At 41.9% G+C, this 26,354-nt stretch overlaps 1 protein-coding gene across 1 annotated transcript in view; it reads right to left on the reverse strand.

Moving 5' to 3' along the window:
- Positions 1-26,354, reverse strand: part of ank1b (ankyrin 1, erythrocytic b) — a 157,275-nt gene that overhangs the window by 38,516 nt on the left and 92,405 nt on the right. The window contains exons 19-36 of the mRNA XM_052103869.1: positions 25,381-25,479; positions 25,078-25,176; positions 22,774-22,866; positions 22,206-22,278; positions 20,663-20,683; positions 16,689-16,812; positions 16,512-16,575; positions 15,971-16,083; positions 9,207-9,431; positions 8,246-8,400; positions 7,886-8,097; positions 7,354-7,558; positions 6,988-7,084; positions 3,729-3,957; positions 2,913-3,041; positions 1,477-1,596; positions 1,222-1,306; positions 20-94 (exon numbers count right to left, since the gene is read on the reverse strand). Coding sequence (XP_051959829.1) covers positions 20-94; positions 1,222-1,306; positions 1,477-1,596; positions 2,913-3,041; positions 3,729-3,957; positions 6,988-7,084; positions 7,354-7,558; positions 7,886-8,097; positions 8,246-8,400; positions 9,207-9,431; positions 15,971-16,083; positions 16,512-16,575; positions 16,689-16,812; positions 20,663-20,683; positions 22,206-22,278; positions 22,774-22,866; positions 25,078-25,176; positions 25,381-25,479 — 2,218 coding nt within the window. The remainder of the gene's footprint in view (positions 1-19; positions 95-1,221; positions 1,307-1,476; positions 1,597-2,912; positions 3,042-3,728; positions 3,958-6,987; positions 7,085-7,353; positions 7,559-7,885; positions 8,098-8,245; positions 8,401-9,206; positions 9,432-15,970; positions 16,084-16,511; positions 16,576-16,688; positions 16,813-20,662; positions 20,684-22,205; positions 22,279-22,773; positions 22,867-25,077; positions 25,177-25,380; positions 25,480-26,354) is intronic.

Here is a 26,354-nt window from a genome sequence, read left to right on the forward strand (position 1 = left end):
TTCAGGGCAAAGCTCTTACCAGTCCAGCTCAGTCCAAGCTGTTCTGATATGAATGCGATCTTAAGCTCGGTTCTCTCCATGGCATTTACTGTGGCTGAATCAAAGACAAATTAAACCATTTCCACAGCAGCTCCCAATGCAGAAACACATTAAATTACAATGTCAACATATACAGTACTTGGGGTTAGCTGAAGTCATTTTTGTCGCAGATAAACAACTGAGTATTTAAGTAATGATTATGTTCAATAAATTTTTTTGCATAATGTTTCTCACATCAGCCTTAGCTGCAGTGAATCACTGTAACTTTAATAGAAATATCCTCTGCTTGAAAGGCCTCCGTAATTTTCATTGAGTGCTTTATATGAAATCAATGAAGTGGACATATTAAAGCTGCTATATGGCAACTTTAATTAAAAAAAAATAATAATAATAATAATATATATTTTTTAAAACAAAAGTTTACCGTATAAAATACACATGGAGAATTGGATAACAGTTACATGAACAATATTAGTAATGACTGCTTTCAAAAAACAAAACAAAAAAGCATTTTTGTCTTATTTGCCAGTAAAAAAAAAAAAAAAAAAAATCCCTAAACTTTGAATTAATCAGTTGTTCTTACCCCATTATTGTTTTAATTATAAACTTCACTAAATTGTATTTGATTTATCTGAAAACCAGACATACTAGAACTAAACAAAACCTGAAACTGTAACATTGATCAACACTTACCTAAAACTGGCCAAAATCTGCACTTTACATACATTAGTTGGCTTCATCTGCTTCAAGTACAATGAAGATTGTGACGAATTCTGGACGGCTAAGCAACCTCAAACCTCCTAGACCCTCTTTACATCGTCTTACCAGCGTCGACATTTCTAAACAGGCACATTTTTTGCAGTCCTTTCCTCAAAACTCATTCTCAAAGCTGGAGTTGCCATGCCAATAGTATTTATACTGGATTCAAACCAGCACCATGCGTTTATTACTGCTAATTCGCTCAGTGGATATCAGGGGCACCCCACTTCTCAAAACTGCTTGTTAATGGTGGCCCTTTGAGCGCAATCCCAGCATCACCCTATAGAGGGCGGTGCTCAGCATCCAATGCCCAGTCAGAGCCATGCATGAGAGAGTGGGCAGGTTTAGAAGCAAGGATTTGGGCACAGCATTCAAAAGCCCCCCTCCTCTTGAGGACATTGTCATGGTGCCACTATGTCTTACCTAGGCCAGACTCATTCAGGGTGCTGTACCTCTCCCTAAGGGCGAGAGGTGTCAATGTTCTCCGACGTTCGTCACTACCCCCCACCTAAGAGTAAACAAATTGGGAGTACACACAGTAGTATGGCAGTTTTGTCTTTCATACAGTAATTTAAGTTATATGTAAAAATAACTTGAAGGTACAACAGTGTACATTAAACTGTAGCTTATCAAGCTACACACTACTCACAACTACAGTAAAACTACACAGTAAAGCACCTTGACACAGGCCGGCATGGTGATGTTGAGGTTACACAGCACATGCTGCACGTCCTCGTATTTGGTGGATTTGCGCAGGAAGGACAGGAACCCAGTGGCTTCCTTATTGCCATCTCTCACCTGATGAGCCAGGGGAAATGAGAGGGAGGGAGAAACAGATGGAGAGAAGAGAACAGAGAGAAAGGAGGATGAAAGACAGGGGTGAACATGAGATGAAGGGTCAAGTCAGAACAAAAAGTGAAGATGAATAAAGGGTGAGAGAGAGGTAGAGAAAGACAAAGATTAAAGACTTTTAGACAAAGCAGCTGCACAGCTGGGACTCATACAGGGTTGGGGAGGGGATGGAGGCAGTCCAAAGGCAGGCGAGAGAGTGGGATTTACCTTTACTTTTACCTGGGCGTCTGTGAGATCAGACAGTAAGAGAGTGACCGTGAGAGAGAGAGAGAGAGACAGTGAGACAGACATACAGACAGGCAGGCAGAAAGACTGGCGAGCAGGCTAGAGGGTGAAAGAGTTAAGGGCATGCTCATGAGACTAAACCATATTTACAAGGTGAGACACTACACCACAGAGGCCAAAATACAACACACAGAAGCTCGTCTGAGACTGACCAATCACAGAAAGAGGTGCAGAGTGTAAGCCACAATGACAGAGAGATATGAAGACACAAAAATTAAGGGAGTGAGAAAGACAGCACTAGGGGGACATGTGGACTGAAAATTATATACACTGAATATATTAAGAAGGACGTACAATAAGCTGACAGGATGGTCAAAGTGACAAAGTGATTAAAGGGTTAATTAACCACAAAATGAAAATACTGTCTTCAATTACTTATCATCAAGTTCCAAACCTGTATGACTTTATTTCTTCCATGGAACACAAAGGGAGAAGTTTTGAAGAATGTACTAGTCGTCACTCTTTTATGTGGAATTACAAAGAATGAGGACTGGAGCTTTCAAGCTTCAAAAAAGACAAAAAAGCACCATTAAAAGAGTCCATATGACTCAAGAAGTTGCAATATGCTGTTTGTGAATAATAATCTGATTCATTTAAAAGATTTAACTCAAAAGAACAAGTCATTCACGAGTGACCAGTACATTCTTCAAAATTTCTCCATTTATTTTCCAATTAAAAAAGAATGTCACATTGGTTTAGAATGACATAATGACAGAATAGTCATTTTTGGGTGAACTATCATTTTAAGAATGTGAACAAACACACACACACACACACACACACACACACACACACACACACACACACACACACCCTCACACACAAGAACACACAGAACAATATATACAAACAAGTGTAGGTTGACTGATAAGACAAATTATTGAGACAGAGGAAGTAGCCATGTACTTTTCAGCCTACATTTTTATCAGACACACATACAGACAGACAGGTTAATAAAGAAAGACAGATGGACAGACCTTAACAGAGACTGGTAGCCGGTTGTCTCTGAAGGCCTGGAAACTGAAGCTACGAGGCTGCTGGGTGGCTTTTCTCACTGGCACCAGGTTTCCGGAACATTCTAAGTGCAGTGGCATCCCCTCCATCACCTGTGGGAGGAAAGAACAATGAGTCAGAATGAGTCAGAGATGAAGAAGGCGCACTCAGTAACTTTTATGTTTGTGCATTTTGGACTTAAACTGACACCTAGCTATGATTACTTTAATCCATTAGTGAACATGTCCAATAAAAGGGTGGTTACTGAGATTTAGCGAGTAGTATTCAGCTGGTCATGTGATTCTAACTAGGCAGCCCCCTTGAGGAGACCCTCTCCATGTAGAATAAAACAGCTTTCATAAGGTAATTGATATGACTGGAGTCCTCATCTCATGTGAGTGGTTATGATTTTACATGTATATTTAAAAATGACAAATAATTTCTTTATGAGGAAAAAATGTAATGCTTTCACCAGAGTAATGACTAAAGAAATTGCTAAGTACACCTTAAATGCACAGTCAACTTTATTATAAATCTATTATACAAACACGCATGTAGTATGCAGGTGCATAATATGCATTTCATTATGTATGCAGCCTTTTACAACTGCTGAAATAAAATATGAAAAACACTTAAACCGCAGGTCACTTTAAAGAATTTAAATTAGGTACAAATGCCGTTTCACGTTGCCTTTAAAGGTGAAATGTTGTAATACCAAATGGAATTGCATAAATAATGGTCTGTTTCCAAACAGGTTTCTAAAAGACTCCTACTGCCCCTTCCTCCTCGCTTCCCATTACCTCTATATCCCTGCTACGTGCCACCTCTGTGAAGTTCTCGTGCAACTCGAGGGTTTTGTCTATTTTGTCGTCAGTCATGCAGTAACAGCGCAGACGGCCCTCTCTGGCATCGTTCATCTTTGCAAATACCACAAATTTGGCCATGTATGGCACTGACATCAGCTCATGGTACAGCAGGTTGGCAAAGGTCACAGCCTCCGCCGTTCGTGGACAGTCTGCCAACCAGAACCTGAGGCGAAACAGATTACAGACACACATAGAAAGTAGAACAAAAAAGCTATAAGATACAATGTTTACTCAAAAATTGTATATGTACTGCAACAGACATGACTGCTATCATGATCATGAGGGGGAATTCACAAACTGTGCACCCACTGAACTGCGGCCACTGATAGCGCTAGGGCTGTCACAATTAATTCTCAAACAAATAATTGAGATTATAGTTAATTGTCTGTTTTATGACTTTCACGATTATGATGATTAATTGTCATACAAATATTATATACAACAGTTAGTTCTGGTCCTCGAATCTGTTTGGACGAGAGACTTTCCATGATATTTACGTGGTCTGAGACCTTCAGCACTCTGATGCTTCACTGTGTGTATCACTCCGCTTGTGTTCGTGCCTAAACTAAACTAAAGTGTAAGAGCAGTGCAGATCTGTTAAGAGCTACTGTTTGACTTTTTTTTTACATTACATAAGTTAGGCAGCAGGTTGTGGCAAAAGATAATTTTTGTGTGCAACTTCAGCATTACGGCTCATCACAGCTGAGAGACACGATAGACTGATTAATTACACATTGGGGGCTGTTTAAAATGGACATTGGACATTGCAGTTTCTAAAGTGATTGACTCTTGTGCACCGGCTACCACAAAATAGGGAGAAATACCCCCGCTTGGACATTATTTTTCCACTGAGAAAGCTGATCTTCAGAAAGCTGACAGCATCTCTGCCTGGGTCCAGCCACAGGTGATTGCACACGCTCCATCTCTCTCTCTCTCTCTCTCTCTCTCTCTCTCTCTCTCTCTCTCTCTCTACACACACACACTCACACACACACATCCATCCTTGTTTATCCAATAACTTGTAATTATTAACAGCACAAGATACTATTTCTGATGTGACATTTTTTAATTATTAATGGAGGCTTGGACACATCATTTCTTTTGAACCAGCAATGGCAGATTCTGATCCGTTGCAAAAGAATGTAGTTCCATGCACAAATGCGTTTTTATGACCATACTCAATGCGTGAGTATTTAAAAAATTTACTTGTTCATTGAACTGTTGTATATAAGCAATATCACACTTGAAATCATGCTATATGCCCCTAAATCAGCACTGCTGTGATTACCTACGGCCGAATCACAGCAGTGCTGATGTAGGGCCATATCGCACTCTTGCCTGTGTGATATAGTAAAATATTTCTGTCCTAAATTCTTCACTTTCACACATTATTTTGAAGCTGAAGTATGTAACTTTTTCTGTGTTAACTAAACATAGAACACTGTGTTCTGTTGCACTGCAATGAAAATTGCTCTGTATGTTTTGAGTGACACACTTAGACCCACCCCAACAACTTTACTCAACCAATGGTGTGAGGTGGGGACAGGACTATCTCTTTCGTCGATCAATGGCAGAAGGGGTTTGTATTCAGAAAGCTGTTCTGAAAACAAAGTTTATTTTTGCAATTCCATTTGGTGGTGCTAGTGTCGCAGAAATTACATACTTCAGCTTTAAATGGGACCTATTATGCAAGATTCATATTCACACTGTGTATGTACATAAATGTGAGTCGGCAGGGTGTGTACACAACCACCCTACAATGTCCACCCACTCCTCTTTCTTATATTTCTATTAATCAAAAACAGTGTGTCAAAATGAACAGTTTTCATTTCTGCTCTAAAGTGATGTCACGTCACAGTTCGACATTTTTTTATGTGCTGTAGCAGATACAGTGAGAATAATAATGTCTCAGTAAGCATCATACGTAAGTGTTCTGTTGTTGGCTGTAAAAGAGTCTTCATGTCCTACTGAAGACGCAGTGTATAAGCTGGACTGGTAATCTGGCATACCGGGCATTTTCCCAGTTGGCCGACACACTTTGGGGCCAATCAGGGTCGGACTGGCCACCGGGAGAACCGAGCGGGCCGGAGGGTCGGCTGCAAAACGTGCCGAATGGGCCACGATAAGCTAAAATGAGCCACCGCGTTATGCAGAACGGACCACAAAATGCCGCAGAAAAGGACAGCAAACACACACCCCACCCACCCCCCTGTTCAACTTTTGGGCCAGTTGCTATGTAAAATCCTGGGATTTATATTACATCTTGTAAAAAGGGGCATAATAGGTCTCCGATTAAACCCACAAGCTCTTATTTCGCATGAAGGAAGACCTTTTTAGATTCTGTGTGTATTTGAAAATAAATTTCTTTATAGATCATTTCAAGGATGTAAACAACAACAAAGGAACTAGAACCCTATTGCGGATGTCTAGCCCCGAAGCATTTCCGGTAGCGGCATTTTTATAATCCAGAACTGTCAAAATAATATGACTAGCGGATACTTTTAGATTTAGAGTCTAGTTAAAACAGAACAAACAAGATATTTATGTTACATATTTATATTTATGTTACTATGTTATTAAAGTTAATCGCATTAAAGTCACTAGGAAAGAAGCTATTGTTTTGAATGAGTTTGACAGCTAACCAGAAATGTTCAAAGGACAAATAATTAAATTCCTTGAACTGACAAATAGCCTTTGAAATGGTCTATTCTATCATCTCCCCAGAAACAGAGTAAGCAGGTGTCTCCACCTCTTTGTCACTCCGTGTCATTAACTCTGTGTGTATGAACCAGCAATGACCAAAAACGTTTGCCATTTTGCAACCGGTAAATTAAAGTGAAACTGGAGGGCTTTCTCTTATATTTTCATGGGAGTTTGGCGCGAACCTCAGCAGATGGAGTGCGCATCACAGCACTTCAGAAGTTGTTAATTTTTACACGCTCTAAATGTGGTCTGTGGCATGGGTCAATGAGATGGTCATTTGGAGTGCTCACATAATGCAAAAACACTGGAAAATTAACACAAATTCAATGCAAATACTCACGATGCAGCACTATTTAGTGCCTGGTTACAATGTATTGTGGCTGGTTAGTGAATAAGAAACAGGTTTTTGTGCTGAAATACCACAAGCAAAAGTGCCGCAAATGTTTAGAGAATGCCCCTGGGTGTATTTGTTTGTGCCTTTGTAGCTCACCTTGCAGACACATTGGTGGTGAAGTTGGCACAGTTGTGGGAATACATGAGTTTGGTAGTGCCAGTGATGTCTTCCCACTGAGCGGGAGCGGTGCCACCTGCAGGAGGTTTACAGCTTTTTATAAAATCCTTTTTTCTTTTTTTTAAGTAACACCATCTGGAATCAACTTGCTGAGTCTATCTTTATCCCTGTGTCTATCTCCAGGCAGGACACCAGTCTGTTTCAGCCTTTTCCAAGCAATTTGGCAGAGCAGCTACATCAAATCAGGCTGAAAAAGACTGGCGTTCAAGATAGGCTTCCTTTCTCAAAAAAAAACATAACTTTCAGACATCATTTGCTTTGCAATAGATCAGAATTAGACCATACCAATAACACTGCAGAGGAGGCGCAGGCTTGTGGTGTCTCCCTCACCAGCATCGCGCGAACTCTCCCTCCAGGATGGCGGTAAAGGGATACGGAGCCCAATTGGCCTGTGGAATTTTCGTCGACGAGGCTCTACTGTCACAACAGGGCTGAATGTGGCCTGGTTTCCTAATTGCCGAGTCAGCAGCTGATCTGGGATTGGTTGGGCCTGGGTGAAGAAGAAAAGCAGTGTTGAATTATGACCATTTATTCAGCTCTCCCTGCATAAAGAACAACTAAAAGAGTTTTAAGAATATATTTTTTTTATAAATTGAAAAAATGACAGCAAAATAAGTATAATGTCTAACACTGATTTGTAATTCAGGTTTATATATACATATTTTTCAATAATATTACTTTATTACTAGAACTGTGTAACATAGTTATTATCCATTTACATGTATTGTAATTCATTTAGTGTGAAATGTTACAACAGAAATGGGATGATGTTGCCTCACTGTCATTCTCTCTTCAAATCCTGATCCCTCCATCTCACCTGCAGACCAAGTCGAACCCTCTTGGTGACGGCCGTCTCAGGGAAAATTGCCTGGACCTGGGGCACCAGCTTACTCATCAGCTGACCTCCCTCTGGGCCAATAAGATCACTCTCCTGCTGGACACGTGAAACAACAGCAAAGTAGAGAGGGAAGTCTGTGGAAATGATCCGGCGGATTCTTTTCTTCTCCAGCTCCTCCTGACTTTCAAGGTCTGAGGAAGGCACAGATGACACAAAGGTCCTCAGGTCAGTCATACAGAAACTCTGACATAAAGTGATCTGTAATTTATCTGCTTGTACCAGTGACATGCACTGTGTCCTACAAATTTGAACTTCCTTTCTGTGAAACATGTGAACTACCTTCATCCATGCCATTAAGGATGGTCTCCAGCACCTCATCAGCATAGCGATTACGATGCTCTTTCCAGACGGAGCCGTTCTCACTTCGCAGAACTACAAGTTCCCGATCGCCCCGGCTTAGAGACGCAAAGTGAGGGATCTCCACTATCACTGGCCTAAACAACAAAATAAAATACACTATCCCTCAAAAGTTTGGACAACACATGAAATAATTTATGTTTCTCAATTTTGCCAACATATTTATTTCTTTACAAAACGCAAACTAATTTGGATCAGATCCGTGTAGTGAAGGAAAAGCAGCCAACAAGTGCTCATCATACATGAGAACTTCAATTCTTTTTAAAACATCCCAGGTGGATACAATATAAATTTTGTTGAGAGAATGCCCTTACTATCATTGTAATACTGTAAGTGTAAAATAGTAATAATAAAGAATTAGTAGTTTTATATAAACTTTTCCATGGTAGTGTAGAGAATAACATAGTGAATGGACTAGCCATGATCTGATACCTACAATACAAATTAATACACTCCATTTATGTGGTTTGGTCATCACTGTGTATACAGACTAACACTAACACACACACACACACACACACACACACAGTAGTGTTTCCATGTTTTATGGGGACTTTCCATAGACATAATGGTTTTTATACTGTACAAACTTTATATTCTATCCCCTAAACCTAACCCTACCCCTAAACCAAACCCTCACAAAAAACTTTCTGCATTTTTACATTTTCAAAAAACATAATTTAGTATGATTTATAAGCTGTTTTCCTCATGGGGACCGACAAAATGTCCCCACAAGGTCAAAAATTTTGGGTTTTACTATCCTTATGGGGACATTTGGTCCCCACAAAGTGATAAATACATGCTCACACACACACACACACACACACACACACACACACACACACACACACACACACACACACACACACACACAGGCTCTCACCCCAGGAACTGCATACTGGAAGGCCCCAGTGAGATAATACGAGACGCAAGCCCCTCTCCCTCCACCAGAGGGGGTGGGGTGGTGAGTTTCTGTGGTTTAACAAGACGACAGGTGATGCGTGTGGGGGCGGTACAGGTACGTGGTGGAACGATCACACGGAGGCCATTATGTCTGCTGCCACGCATTGACCCGCCTCTGGCATCCACCATGAAGCTGACCAGAAACCTGCCAAAAAAAAACAACCACACCCAGCAGTGAACAAATCAGATCAAATTTAATTTTAGTATGTTGGCTCAACAAATTTTGTTTAGGTTTTTTTTAAATCCCTAAATGAAGATAATTTTTTTTGAGCTTTGAAGCTACATCCACCAAACTCTGTATAGACCTTCAGACTGTTATGTAACAGTGTGTGTTTTTTCTACTGTACCTGATCAGTTTTAATGGTTTTTGCACAACGCATGATAAAAGAAAAATCGGAAAAATCCCACAGTCCTATGATCTGCCTCAAAGTCTTTTTAGCAAGTCAGTCCACTGGCAGCCATCTTTGAAATGCTTTCGGGCAGCTATATTTCTATGTAAACAAGCGGCATACTAGTGCAGCTTCTATCTACTTGAATGGGGAAGACCGAAATCTCCAAAAAAGCTGGTCAAGATTACAATCAAAGAAAATATTTCAAATCAGTAGAAAAATCTGAGAACACTGGTATCATACAATGTGTTTCTTTACATCAGATTATGCTAAAAACACAATTTTCCCAGCTTGTATAGCTAATGAGCATGCGCATTCTTGAGTTGAATGACCAGACTTCCTTTCTACATCCATTGACCATGGGCGTTCCAATTTCTCCCATTCATTTTAAAAGAACCGGCCCATCTCTGCTAATTAGGCTCTGGTTTAGACCTTCAGACAGTTCTGAAATAATATGCTAACTTTTTTCTACTGTAACTTATCAGTTTTAATGGTTTTCGCACTGCGCATGATCAAAAACCTGAAAAAACTCAGACTTGATGGAATGGAATGTTCAAATGGGCCAACGGAATGCTTGTTAATTCAACTCCAATTGTCAAACAATTTAAATGTAAACAAACCAACAAAAAGTCCTTTGATCTGCTTTAAGTTGCTCTTTATCTGACAGTTTATCTGTCTATGTAAACGACTATCTGTCTGTCTGTCTGACTATCTAGCTAGCTGGTAGTTTTACTGTAATATCTGTATTACCATCAAACTTAAAACTTTTGAAACTAGTTTGATCATTTAGACAAGCCAACATCAAAGATTGTCTTGACAAACGCTGCTTATTTAGTTTACATAAGGGTCCAAAAATGTGGGATTACCTGAAGAATAATTGAAAATCTTTTTTTTCATTTAAACATGGAAATAAACAAATTTCTGTACATAAACTATTTATATATATATATTATGTATATTCTGTACTATACTATTTCTAGGTCACTAATCAAATGTGAGCATCTTTGTGACATTGACTATGTTAGCTGCATTGTATGAAAGGTCAAATCTCCTTGTTTCCATTGAAGTGCACAACATGCTTTGGAACATCCTCAAATTATGCTTTCAGGTTTTGTACAAACTTGTGGAGTCCATATCAGTTATATACTGTAGCAACTGATATTGTTTTTACTTTGTTGACACCAGCACCAATGGTAAACTGATCATTCTAAAATGATTCAGAATAACGTGAACCCCAATATAACACTAAAAACGTCTCGGGTTATGACTATAACCCTTGTTCCCTGAGAAGGGAACGAGACACTGCGTCGTTGAAAACGACTCTTTGGGGAACGCTCCTTAGCGTGCGCCTCTGAATTATGAATGAAACTATTCCAATCTTGATTGGTGTTGCGTCATGACGTAACGTGACGGCATAACCGGATGCATAAAAGTGACGCCGGTACACATACACATTAGCCTAGCGATGAAGCAAGCCGCTCTCAGGCCTTGAGGGGTGTGGCAGGACGACGCAGTGTCTCGCTCCTTCTCAGGGAACAAGGGTTATAGTCATAACCCGAGACGCTCCTTCCGAGGGAACTCGCGACTGCGCCGTTGAAAACCACTCTTTGGGGAACGAATGCCCACTAGGCCAAGCACCGAAAAAAAGGCCTGCCCTAGGGTGAAACTGAACTCAGGCACTCAGCTAGGACGAGAGCACACGCGCGCCAGGCGTACTAGGGAGGTGCAGACTGTAAAACCTGATGAAAGTGTGCGGGGTAGCCCAACCGGCTGCCTCACAGATCTCCTGGAGGGGTACTCCCGATAAGAGAGCCCTAGAGGACGCCATGCCTCTAGTTGAATGAGCCCTCACGGCCAAAGGTGAAGGCAAATTGCGACCTTGTAGGCCGAGATAATAGCCTGAACAATCCAATTACTAATGGTTTGTTTCGAGGCAGGGAGCCCCTTCTTAGGTGACCCAAAACACACTAACAGTTGGTCCGACCTCCTCCAAGAAGAGGACCTCTCGAGGTAAACACTCAAAGCTCTGACAGGGCAGAGCAAATGGAGCCTCTCTTCTTCTGCCGACACATGAGGTGGAGGATAAAAGCCTGCAGGATCAGAGACCGTGCCGTGTTAGACGGCACCTTAGGCACATAGCCAGGTCTCGGTGTAAAATGGCTTTAACTCCGCCAGGGGCAAACCCAAGCAAGCTGGCGCCACTGCCAGGGCTTGAAGATCACCCACCCTCTTTAGAGAGGTAATAGCTAAGAGAAAAGCCATCTTGAACGCCAGGTCCTTGGGCTAAGCCGACTGAAGGGGTTCAAGGGGGCCAGGGATAACCCTTCGAGAACCACCGCCAGGTCCCAGGCAGGAACCCTGGACCTGGTTGTCGGTCTCATCCTCCATGTACCACGGAGAAAACGAATGACCAGCTGGTGCCTCCCCAGAGGCCCATCACTCAGTGGTGCATGGAACTGAAATGGCAGCCACGCACACCTTAAGTGTGGAAGGGAGAGACCCAGAGAGAAACGATCTTGAAGAAACTCCAGAACTGAAGCCACCGGGCAGTTAACTGGATCTAATTCATGTTCTCTACACCAAGTGGAGAACACATTCCACTTGAGGCCATATAATCTCCTAGTAGACGGAGCCCAAGAGCTAAGTATGGTTTCAACCACCCCCGCTGATAGACCAGCATTTAGGTACTGAACCCCTCAGGGGCCAGACCCACAGTTTCCACAGCTCTGGACGCAGGGTGGAAGACTGTGCCCCCCGCCTGAGACAACAGATCCCTCCTCAGAGGAATCTGCCATGGCGGAGCTATCAGGAGTGAAATTATGTCTGAGAACCATACTGGCCGGCCACATGGGGGCAACCAGAAGTAGACTGATGCCCTCTTGGCGGACCCTTTCCAGGACTCCTGGAGCAGAGCGATCGGGGAAATGCGTACAGGCCAAGCCTCGCCAAGCCTGTACCATGGCGCCCAACCCCAGTGGGGCTGGATGTGAGAGGGAGAACCAAAGTGGACAGTGGGACGCCTCTCGAGACGCGAATAGATCCACTTCTGATGGTCCAAATTTGTCCCATATCAACTTCACCACCTCTGGATGAAGTCTCCATTCCCCGGCCTCAGCCCCTGCCTCGACAGGATGTCTGCTCCCTGATTCTGAACCCCGGAATATACATGCTCTGATAGACAGTATTTTCCCTTGGGACCAAAGAATTATCTGATGCGCCAGTCTGCACAGAGGGCTGATCTGAGTCCTCCTTGTCGGTTCAGATAAGCTACCACTGATGTATTGTCCGAACGCACTAGGACATGGTAACCTTTGATGTCTGGAAGGAAGCTCCTCAGAGCCCTGAACACAGCCAACATCTCTAGACAGTTTATGTGCCAAGAATGATGATGGTCCTGCCACAGACCCCTGGCAAAGCTGCCGTCCATGATCAGGCTCCAGCCAGTGAGGGAGGCGCCTGTCGAAACGGTTTTCCGTGACATGACGCTCCCAACACTGGCCCTAGGGACAGGAACCAAGGTTTCTTCCATATTAGCAGAGAACTAAGGCATCTGCGCTGCTACTCTGATTATACTGAAATGGATTCCCCTTGGGGAAAACACCTTGGCTTTCAGCCACCACTGGAGGGGCCTCATGTGTAGAAGGCCCAAAGGTATCAAGTTGGATGCCGCTGCCATGAGGCCCAGCAGTCTTTGAAACTGCTTTACAGTGATGGCCTGGCCTAGTTTTAACCCGACACCATCGCCAGAACGGACTCGACACGTGCAGGAGACATGCGTGCCTGCATCGTAATCGAAGTCCCACACAACACCCAGAAACGCTGTGCACTGGGATGGTTGTAACACACTCTTTTGTGTTGAGTCTCAACCCCAAACTTCGAATATGGCCAAGGATCTACATCTCGATGTCGAACCTCCATTTCTCGAGACTGGGCCAGAATGAGCCAGTCATCGATAAAATTCAGTATGCGGATGCCCTGAAGTCTCAGAGGAGCAGGAGCTGCATCCATACATTTGGTGAATGTGCGGGAGAGAGTGCTAGGCCGAACGGAAGAACCCGATATTGGTAAGCTTCACCAAAGCTTAACCTCAGGAACCTCCTGTGACATGGAAGGATGGGTACATGAAAATAGGCGCTTTTAGATCTATCGTGACAAACCAGTCCTCGGATCTGATCTGACTCACGATGACAGGAATGGTAAGCATTTTGAACCTGAACCTCCTCAAAGGCCGGTTCAAAACTCTGAGATCTAAAATCGGCCTCAACCCCCATCCTTTTTTTTTTTTTTTTTTTTTGAACTATAAAGTACCGGCTGTAAAGACCGGACTCCCTGTCTGAATGAGGAACACATTCTATGGCCTCCTTCAGCAGCAGAGATTGCACTTCTTGTTCCATCACCTGAGCCTGCTCCGAACCACTGTAGTCTGCACCACCCCAGAGAATTTGGGGGCGGTGCCCGAACTGCAGTTTGTACCCTGATTTTATTATATGCAGGACCCATGCAGATATGTTGGGAAGATGATTCCATGCCTCTACAAAATCTACTACGGAACCAGCCTCTCGAGGCTGGTCTCGGTGTTTTTCGAGCACTGTTCTCGACTTCCTGAAGCGAGATACCGGCAGGATTTAGTCGATACAGTCCTTGTGACCACAATTGATGTGTGTTTTTATTTTTTGACGCTAACGGCACGGTGTGCGCTCGCTGGAAATTGATGTGGCCCGGCGCCAGAGACGGCTGGAACCGACACCGATTTCCTGAGGACTCCGGAGCGGGGACAGCCCTCCGAGGTTCTACCACCTCGGTAGGACCTCTTCCCGAAGCTTCCACTAAGGAACCAGCCTCTCGAGGCTGGTCTCGGTGTTTTTCAAGCACTGTTCTCGACTTCCTGAAGCGAAAGACCGGCAGGATTTAGTCGATCACGGTTTCTGTGACCACCACTGATGCTTGTTTTTTTTTGTTTTTTTGACACGTAACGCTCGCTAGCGCTCGCTGGAAATTGATGTGGCCCAAGCGCCAGAGACGGCGGAAACCAACACCGACAGTGTGCGCCATGTAAGCCCTACTTATTAAAGCAGATGTATCTCTGCAGGGCTTACTAGGCAGCGCTGGGTTTTAGCCCATATACCGTGCCCCCAAAACATCATCTGTAATCAAACACTGGGGCTGGAGATACGGGACGAATGCGGTTTACCCCACGATCTCGCTTTTAGATATCTTTGTGGAGATCGGGAAAACGGCAAACGCGCGCTGAGTTTGTGATCTGTGCCGCAGGAAACGCACGCCTAATTGCTTTCAACTTGCGTTCCCTGCTCATTTTGTGGCCAGCTGATATTCAGTCTGGCCACGGCACGCCACAACCTCAATCAGCTCCTCATAAGCTTGGCCAAAAACTGGCGTGCTTGGCTCACGGTCGTCCGCGATCGATGCTGAGCATATCCACTTCCTCGAAGCAGTGAGCTCAAGCAAGGGGACCTGATCATGGGCAGAAGAAGCCGCGACGCGGGCTTCTGCACCACTCACAGTAGGCTCGGATCCTCAAACGAAGAATGAGAACGTGCCGCAGCAGTCTCATTCTCATCTGCAAAATCCGCTGCGAACCCCGCGATTTCAATCGCCGCGCTTCCTCAACAGACGCGGACCAAAACCGTGGGGAACGCGAGCCTGACCGTGCTCATCGAAGCACGCCAACCGGAGCGCAGCACTCTCATGGGTAGTGCTTCACAACTTTCACAGGCAGATCCCTCGAGAGCTGCCTAGTGCGTGCTGTGCTCCCAAACAGTTCACACATAAAGCGTGCGTGTCCCTACCCGTAATGAAACGAGGGCAGGAGTGCACGCACTTCTTGAACTGTTCGGTGGCCATAATATTTTTAAATCAGACAAACAACACCAAATAAGACAAACAATTTCAACATAGAGCTTTGCTGAAGAGCTGAAAGCTGATGTGTATGTGTACCGGCGTCACTTTTATGCATCCGGTTATGCCGTCACATGTTACGTCATGACGCAACACCAATCAAGATTGGAATAGTTTCATTCATAATTCAGAGGCGCAAGGAGCGTTCCCCAAAGAGTCGTTTTCAACGACGCAGTGCGAGTTCCCTCGGAAGGGAACTAATCTTAAAAAGAATGACAGTGGAGAAAGGTATCAAAATAAGCATTTATGATCAACAGATAAATACATAGATAACACAAGTGCAAAGCCATTAGCAAGAGAAGTGATTTTATTACAGACTAATACTTTGGTGTATGTCTGAGGAATTTGTTTAGGCTAAATGTGAAGTGAGTGCACTGACCCAGTGTGGATGGGGCTGGCCACTGGGCTAACGTTGTCTGAGGTCTCTGTGGCTGGACTACTGGGGATTAGAGAGTCCTCGTCATAATCCTTTGGCAAAGGGACAGGTGTGTGCTGCAGACATACAGTAGTAGCACAGATCACACACACATAGACAAACAAACACAGATAGGGTGACAGCTGTATGAGTTAGAGAATAAGAGATAGAGAGAGCAAGTCAACCCTGCTGTGAAAAACAGGCCATATCAGTTTTAAGTGTTTCTGTGTTCCGGTTAAACTGTGCTTTGATCTGGAAATTGGTTAACCTGCTAAACAAGTTCCCCATCAGCTTAGCCAAGGCAGTTTACCAGATCTAACCAAGTTGACCAAGATGGTCTAGCAGGTCGATCTTGGCCCCACCAGTTGATCACCATCTAAACATCTTTGGATTAGCTAATGACAAGCTTTATACAGCTAGAATCCATGCAAAACCATCGGTTTTAGCTGCATCAGCAAGGAATATGTTTTAATTTAATTGAATGAAGCAAAAAAAAGAACAATACCTGGTCTAGCATGACAGTTTCAGGAGACACGCATGGTATTCTGGGAATTGCAGGCGAGTAAGGTCTGGAGAGAATGAAGGAGACAGTTGTAATCTGTCTTTTAAGAACAGGTGAAAATGTGTATATTATTACCAGACATCTACAGTATGTTGCACTTTGCTCTTGACTTTGACCTACGTTGTGCCCATCCCACTTTCAAAGTCTCTCAGGGTTTTCTTGGGGGAGAGAAAATCATCATCCTGGTCTTTCAAGTCATCCAGCTTCAAGTAGCGAGCCCCATCCATCCCTAGAAGTTCATCGCCTACATACAGCACAGCATATGTCAGACATACAGATGTGTACAGGAGGAGGCTTTCAGGGAAGCAGAAAGGAGGATTAAGAGAATGTAAGGAAAGCTAAGAAGTTATTTCAGCGATCACAGTCCAGTCAAGCACATATAAAAACAGGGCTCAACAATAAGCATGGTTCACTGGCCTGGGACCAGTATGAGAGAGTTTAGGGCCAGTTGAAGTAATTGTAATTTACCTAATCGGCCCAGTGCTGTGTTGACACTAAATCTTGCATTTATTTATCTTGTTCATGAGTTTTTAAGCCTTTAACATAAACATTTGGTTTTCTGTAACGTATCGGACATTGTTGTTGTGAATTCTGCTTAATTAAACTTGTCTCAAAGGTAACATAATATAACTGGCTGACATAGATGAGGTATTGCTGAAATTGCGAGAATGACTTGTGATAGTCTTTGATGCATCAGTAAGAATGGGTTGAAAATTACAAGCTAATCTGTAAATGTATGCCAAAATATTAAGGAAGCCCTAAACAGCACTGTGAAAATTTTGTTTCAGGTGTTTTAGTGTCGCAGTCATTCCCCCTCATGTCTTCCTAGGACTCTTATTTTTAAATCTTCCCCCGGACTACATCTCCCATAGTTCACTGTCCTCATCACTACCATCTGTTCCTAATCATCCTCACCTGTCTTCCATTCCCTCATTTAGCTCCTTCTGTATAAATATCCTCTAGTTTTGCCCATTCCTTTGTCAGTCCTTGAAGAGTTATAGAAAGACTGACTTAACAAAGAATACAGACTCTCCACGATTCCTCTCCTCCTTCGACTCCAGTAATCCGTCTAATCCTCCTCTCCTATACGACCAAACTGACAAGTGTCATGGAACTGACCGGTTCACTTATGAATTTATTTAGTCAAGAACTTCCTCCATTACACCAAATTCTGTCAACGCATCTCTTCCACCACTGTCTTGGACCCCTACATCATCCCACAGCCCTTCCGCAAGTGGAGAATCTTCCCTTTTTAGAATATGTCCAAGCCACACTGTCCCTACATCTCCTCTCACCTCTACCGACCCACAAGCATGACCCTCACCAAGTCTTGGTGGCAGATGTCCCGTACTCTGTGAATTATGGTGGCAACCCCAGGTCACAACCAGCACCTGCGCCTGCCACCACAGTCAACGAGCCAGCGCCCACGCCTGCCACAGTCAACAAGCCAGGGCCAGAGCCTGTAGCCTCGACCGTCATAGAGCCTGTAGCCTCGACCATCCCAGAGCCAGTACCTGTAGCCCCATCTGTCCCAGAGTCTGCTTTCACAGAGCTTATTGTCCTAGATTCCATTCCCACCCGTTTGCCCACACAGTGTATTCCTCCTCTGCTGGCTCTACCCAACATCATGGACACACTAGTTCTGTCCAGTACCCTGGTCCTTCCTCCTCCACTGGCTTCACTTAGGGCACTTCCTCCTCCTCATCCTTCTGGTCAGCTGGCTCCTCCCACGTCACCGGCTCGACCTTCGCTCCCTGTGAAACCATGGTCAAGGGGAACCTCAAGCCCTCCGACTCCGCCTAGAACCTCTAAGCCCTGGACTCAGCCTTGGCCCTTCGTTCCCTCTGTCCCACCTCGGCTCTATGTCCCTTTGGCTCCGCCATGGTCCTTCACCCAATCGGCTTTTCCAGGGACCCTCGTCCCTCCAGCTTTGCCTTGGTCAGTCTGTCACCTGGCTCCGCATTGGTTCTCCGATCCTCCGGCTACGCCTTGTCACTCCGAGCATTTGGCTTCACCAGGGACTGCCTTTGGCTTCACCTTGGTCCTCATCCCCACCGGCTCCGCCTCTGTCCTCAGATCCCCCAGCTCCACCTTGGTCCTCCGAACCTCCAGCTCCACCCTGGCCCTTCGAGCCATCGGCTACTCTCCGGATACCAAGTTCTCTGGCTCCACCCCACAAGACTCCCAAGGCTCAGCCCTCAGAGTCTTCCATGGCTCCGCCCCTCGAGAATCCCATGGCTCCACCCTCCACATCCCCGCCCTCAGGCTTTTTACAGCTCCGCCCTCAGAATCTTCCATTGCTCCACCCACTTCCCCAGAGTCTCCTACTCCAGTGGTCCCAACTCCTGACCCAGTCCTTACCCTGTGGCTGCCTCCCAGGCCTCCTGACCCAGTCCCTGCTCCGTGACTGCCTCCCAGGCCCCCGGATCCATTCGCAGCCCTCAAGCCGCTCCCCCAGGCCACTTGATCATCCTCCTTGGATCCTTCTTCACATTCTGTGTCACCCTACCTTCCTCATCCGTCTTTGGGGTGCCAGGAGTTGCCCTTTTAAGGGGGGGCAGCGAGATATATGCATTATATTTTATACTATACTGTTATTCTCAATGTACATTATTCCACATGTATTTCTATCACTGTAAATTGTGTTATATTATCCAGGCATTATAAAAAGAGAAGTTGAGTTTGTGAGTCTGGAATATAGACCTACTTGCAGCAAAATACCTAAGAAACAAATAATATAGTCCTCGAAATGCATCAACATCATGGAAATAACCTAATGAAGGAAAATAAATGCTTTAACAGCATTTATTATATTAATCTCTAACAGTTGAAGGGTGCGGATAGGAGACTAGTATAACAACAGCACCGCAACAGCGCTGCTTAATGTACAAGAGTGAAATCGTTTTTAGTTAAAAATTTTTAAATACTCAGTGTGAACAGACCTTCCGTCAGAGGTTAATCTCGCAAAATCATCACGGATTTGGTGTGAACAGGCCTTAAATCCTACAACGAAAAAAATAAATCTCTCTGAAAAGCTTTTTCCTCTGAAGATTTTTTTCTCTTTCTCTCTAAAAAAATATTTTTCTGAATTCTGTCACCTTGTAAGCACAAGATTTCATGTGTGCTGATAGTGGCACCTGATGGCCAATGTTGGTACTATATGCTAATTGTAATGTATATGCTAAAATATTCTCATGTGTTGCCTCCTGAGTGTTGCTCAGGAACACTTGAACTATCCTCATGTGTTGCCTTCAAAAACATTTTTAAAATTAAATTTTTTTGTATTTTTTAAGAAAAAGCTATTTCAGAGAAAAAAATGGCATATTGAAAAAACTAATTATGTGCTCAAAAGACACTAAGACACCTAAAAAAATATATATATTCACAGTGCAGTTCAGGGCTTCCATAAAATGCACCTACATGACCTTTTCTTTGTGGTGGGGCCAGTAAAGCTACTCGCAGGTCAAGTAAAACTGGGAAAAAAGTCCTTAGTGTTGAGCCCTGAAGAACCTTTACTCTTTCACCAAGTCCAAGCAATGAAGTAATAAACACAGAGCCAATGGAAAACATGAAGAAATCAAGACACTATATAAAACCGCATGGCATGCCCAGTAGAATATCACACTTAATCTGCATGGGAGAGATCTATTTGGTGTTATTTTAGGGGCTTTATCACATGTATTCAGAGACGTGTACAACAGCCACTGCGTCAGTTCATTTTGGAGCCCTATGCCATGTCAAATAATCATCATTAGTCAATTAGTAATATAATGCACTCCCAGTGTGACTCCTAGTGTTTGGATAAAGAGAGCCTCATTTAAACAAACATCGTATTGAGAAGTCATTTCGAATGCAGTTCGGTATTGGTGGATCCACAGACACATGTTACTGTTGATAAAGGAAAAGAATGACATGACCACATGATGATGAGAAACCGACGCCATTGTAACACAAATCGACAGGTTAAAAAACAGGGTGGAGTAGTTTGAGAGACTCCAGAGTCAGACAAAGATGAAAGTGCTTGAAATGCAGGCACAATTTCACAAACCACTGAAAACTGGACAACCAAGCCAGAGAGAGGGAGACGCTCCTACCTAATGTTAGCTGAGCAACTCCTACAGCAGGGAGGAAGAAGGAACAAGGCTGGTGATGCTACCATAGATTTACAATAGCTTTAGAAAATCATGAAATATTTGCTTATTCTTTTTTCGGTCCAAACATAATTTCCACGACCTTTCCAGTCATTCATGATTACATTTTATAAAGATTTCTATCTGTATGTCAGGTACTAATCTTTTTAATGAATACATTTAAGCAATAAACTTTCATTTAACCAACAGACTTTTGGCAATGTTCTCATGTTGGCTTGCAAAATGTTTTTGTCTACACAACAGAGATCCCACACTTTTTGAGCATAGAATTTACATGACCTTTCTATCATTTTTCCAGTTGTCAAGATTATTTGATAAGGATTTAAAAAAAATATTTATAGAGATTGCACTTACAAAGAGAAATTTCCAGCAAATTTTATATTTTAGCGCAAAGCATTAGCAGATAGAAATTATTATTCACTATAGAAATGTCCATGATTTGTCCGTGACTTCTGAAGATTTAACTCATCTCTATGGAAGCCTATTACCGCCACAAAAAAAGAGATGAGATGAGATGCTAAATCATAATTATGAGATACTAAATCCAAATTATGAGATGCTAAGTCATAAATATGAGAAAATAAATCATAATTATAAAATGCCAAGTCATAAATATTAGATTAAAAAGTCAATAATTTGAGATAAATAGTGTCATATTTATGAGATTATAAATCAAACTGATGGTATGCTAAGTCATAATTTTGAGATACTAGGTACATAATTATACATAATTATGAAATAAGTCAAAATGTTGAGATAATTACCAGATAAAAAGTTATGATTATGAGATCAAAAGTAATCTCAAATTATTATTTAGTATCTCATAATTATGATTTAGCATCTAACAATTATGATTTAGCATCTAATAATTATGATTTAGCATCTCATAATTGCAATTTAGTATCTCATAATTTTTATTTACCACAGCAAAATTTTATTTTTGTTTTGTTTGTTTTTGTTTTTTGTACGTGGCGGAAATGGGCTTCCATACATTTCATTACTTATCCAGGCCTGGAATCCCTATTTTAAATTTAATTTCATTACCAGGTTTTCCATGACCGAGGGAGTGAAACCTAAACTAGAGTTAGTGATTCCATTCCTAAATAGATGTTAATTTAAGAAACAAAAACATCTAATGATTAGAGACAAGGAATCAATTTAGGATATTTTCCTGGAATGAAACTGCCTATCAAGCAATCTTTGCTTTCTTAGGATTAAGGCAAATGCTATGATTTGTTGATAGGAATGTTGCTCCAACACAAAAAGGTGTATTGTGCTAACTATAATTGCTAGTTTAACTCATATAGCACTTTTGGGATATGACCCACCAGCCATTTGCTTTCTGGCCCATGTTTTTAATTTAGAGTCTAGCACCAACCTCATGCCACTGTGAGTGTCAGAGCAGGTAAGAATCAGATCTTTAATATGCCTTTAAGCGCTGTATTATCCTTCAGGCTGAGGCCAATTGGAGCCAGCAAATACCCACCTTCATCCTCTGACACATCCAGTATTTCATCCACCGTCTCTGGGAAACTCATGCGATGCTTCTCAGTTGTGATCTGAGGGACAGGATAGGAATATGAACAAGGCTATAAACTTGTTTAGTCATTATGTCCACTGTAAGTCTATTTTGCCATGGGTTCCCTTGGAAATTTCTGGTGGATTCTTATTTGAATTTTCAAGTAAAATAATTTCTGCAGTTAGCACTACTTGCAGAAACGTTCACGTTTTAAAACAAAACGTGAAAGTCTCTTCAAGTAATGCAAACCCCATTTTATCCATAATTGGGAAAACTGCTTTTCTAAAATCCCATTGGAAATGCGCAAGGGAACCCATGGCTTGAAGATGCTAATTTGCTTTTGGGTTTTAAGTCTTAAACTGAACAGCTCTATATAGGGAAGAAATATTGCATGAATCAAAGAGGACCAGATTTACTACAGATAAGAGATGACAGCATAAAAGCAATAAATCAACCTGCTTTTGGATGAAAGCCTTGAAGAATGCAATCTTAAATTCTGATCAGATTCAATTCATAAGATGCAACCGACTCTCACCATAGATACTGATTCTTCAGTCACCAGTTTGAGCACATCAATAACAGAGATGTAGCCTAGCCGCTTAGCGATCCCCAGAGGTGAGGTCCCATTCTGCCACAGAGAACACACTGACTCACAATCACTGACTTGACAAGTGAACAATCACTGATAAGACACCAAAACACTGCCAACAAAAATGTCACAACAAAATATTCAAGAGTAGTGAGGAATGTGATTTATAAAAATCAGGTAGGTGAATAAAAATCCATGTTTTTACAATTGTCATACAATGCAAGTGAATGGGTACCAAAATGTAGAAGCTCCAAAATTCACATAAACGCAGCATAAAAGTAATCCATAAGATTGTAGTGATTAAATCTATATCTTCAGGAGTGATATGATAGATGTGGGTTAGAAACAGATCTAGGGCAGCAAGTAACAATTATTTTGATAACTGATTAATCTTCGATTATTTCTTCGATTAATCGGGTAAATAGCTAAATTTCCAGTATTTTATTAAACTGATATTTTTTAAGAAACAGAAATGATAAAGGGCGTAAGGATATGGTTTGGTTTACCGTACTAAACAAATCTATACTCTCTCAAAATTTTGAACAAAGCCTTAATTATGAATAGTTGTGTTTGAGTTTTATTATTATTATTTTCAGTACATATGCAAAACAGTTCCTATCCTTTACTTGTAAAACTTAAAAAGTACTGTTCATTAAAGAGTAAAATGATCCATTGGGGATGGCGTGGGACAAAAAAAAATCAGCCCAGCAGAGGGCAATGGTGACATCAGAATATAAATATTAATAATTTGGCCCAGTGGAAAAATACAGAATTATGTTTGATGCATAAGCTTGTACACTGTCACTGATTGTACATACATTTTAAGTATTTTTAAATTACTATTATAAGTTTAAAAAAATAATGTCACTGATTACATGTTTCTAAAGTATTCTTTTCAAAACTTAATTTTTAAGGGCAGTGCATGCATTTCCAGTAAAATATTTGCCATGGTATAAATTCACAGGTGAAATCAGACATTATATTTTGGCACTATCAGGACTATCAAATATCAGAACCCTTAGCATTATTGTACATTATATTCAGTAATATATACAGTTTCATACAGTACAATTATCTCTAAACACAGTGCAGATTTACTCTTGTGCTGAAAAGTCTCATCCTGGTGCACATTGTATTTATTACATGATGAGAAACGATCTAAAACACTTCAAAAACCATCACACATGACCATGACATCCATGAAAGCTGCACAATTGATTACATTGAACCTGAAAACTCTGTATGATGTTGCACCAGTTTAATCAAAGTGATTGCGCTCCTTTTCTCCATTGCAATCAGTTTGACGCGTATGCGCACGCGCACATTTGCTCAGTGCAAATCACCAAAAACAAAAGCAGAAGAATGTGAAAGTGAAAATGAAGATTGATAGTAACAAATTACTAAATATTGATCTGTTTCTCACCTGCACCTATCATATTGCTTCAGAAGATATAGACTTAACCACTGGAGTCTTATGGGTTACTTTTATGCTGCATTTATGTCCTTTTGGAGCTTAAAAATGTAGGTACCCATTCATTGTATGGACCTACAGAACTAAAATATTCTTCTAAATATCTTTGATTGTGTTCCGCAGAAGAAAGAAAGCTATACACATCCAGGATGGCATGAGGGTGAGTAAATGATGAGATAATTTAAATTGTTGGGTGAACTATCTCTGTTGGGTGAAAGCTATCACAATCACACTTTTCAAGCAAAACATTTAGCAAGTTTGTTAGATTTTTAATGATAAAAACAACACATCTAGGCCTATAGGTATTGACAACATTATTTAACAGTAAATTAACAGTATTTGGACACTTTGTGGTTGTCAAACATAGTTTATTTAATAAACTATACCTGTGGTTCCACTTGTAGGACATTAGTGTGAACTTCCGGGGAACAGTCGGTTAAAAATCATTTAAAAAATACTTCAGAAACGTGTTGTGTTAATTCTGAGAAAAGGTCTAGCACCATTAGTTTGCATAAGCCACTTGGTTTTATATTTTGTTATCAAATACATTGACATTCAAAATTTATGTGTCCAAATATTTTTAAGGCCACTGTACGCTGGCAACCAGCCATGCAGCTCTTTTCAGCAGAGTAATTATTAAATAGCAGCTTATTGCACAGGACTGGCAGCATGACAGTAGAAATTACCCACACCAAATGCTGTTCTCCATCAGATATTCAAGGAGTGTATATATTTTTTTTATTTCAAGTTGGGGGATGGGGGGGGTGTCGGATGCTTACTGTGGTGATTTCATTGGGTTGGGCTCCATGTTTCAACAGCAGGGTGACAATGTCTGTATGACCCTGCTGAGCAGCTTGATGTAAAGGTGTATAACCCATCTGAAAAAGAGAAAAATGGGCACAGAGAAAAAAGAATGGACTTATGATATATTTGCTTCATCAAAACCTCCTTATCAACAATTGTGATCCTTACATTAAAACAGAATTAGAAGAACGCAAAATGTTATACTACAATCTAACACTGAAAGTGTATGAAAAGTGGCTAGTGTGCATCCCGAATTGATCAAGAACTGCAGGACTTACTCTGGTCGTGCTGTTAACGTGGGCTTGCTGCTGGAGTAAGAACTTCACCATCTTTATGTTGCCATAGTGACAAGCCACATGTAAGGGTGTGTAGCCCATCTATGAAAGCGAGATTTTAAAAAGAGAAAAAAGAGAGTTAAGGAACAACTAAATGAGTATCACTCTCAGGAGGGTTCCAGTGCTCATAGACAATCAATAACTACTTTTCCATCCAAGGTTTTTTTGCAAAAAAGTTTTAGAGCATCAAAATAAAGATGATGGAAACACATATTATCGCAAAAATTTCACAAGTGTTGACATAATATTTTTCCATTTAACTCTAGTGCATAAACTGTATGTCGATACTTCAATTGTCATGAAAAACTGGTCTGGAAACACTTTTTGTCGAGAAAATTGTCATTAATGCAAAAATATAGTCGTTAGTCTGTGTTAATCATGACGACACTGTACACATTCTTGAAAGCCAATTTATTGTATGTGATTATGGATTGAACTTGAAGGCATAATGCTGCAAATATGGCATGTCCAGGAGTGCCAACATAAATATATCGTATCATGCACATTGACAAGTGCACGGAGAACAAATGAATGGCCACTGTTTGCAATTACTTTAATCGTGGTAGAAATCCGTTAATTTATTAAAGTTGCTCTCCCAAACCATTCAAACCGCCCTGGTTACTTCCGTAACCTCCGTTCCCTGATGGAGGGAACGAGACGTTGGGTCAATGTAGTGACACTAGGGGTCACTCTTAGGAGCCCGAGACACCTCTGGCCAATGGGAATTGAATTCAGATTTTGTGCTGAGGAGCCGAGAGAGAAGGTCCTGGCCATTTCAGCGGGTAGTCCAGCATTGTGGCAGGAGGGACACAACGTCTCGTTCCCTCCATTAGGGAACGGAGGTTACAGAAGTAACAGGATGTTCCCTATCTGTCACTGACTCAATGTTGTGTTGATGAAGTGACACTAGGGGTTCC

Source organism: Xyrauchen texanus, chromosome 34 (genome assembly GCF_025860055.1).
Source record: "Xyrauchen texanus isolate HMW12.3.18 chromosome 34, RBS_HiC_50CHRs, whole genome shotgun sequence".
In the NCBI taxonomy this organism is placed as follows: Eukaryota; Metazoa; Chordata; class Actinopteri; order Cypriniformes; family Catostomidae; genus Xyrauchen; species Xyrauchen texanus.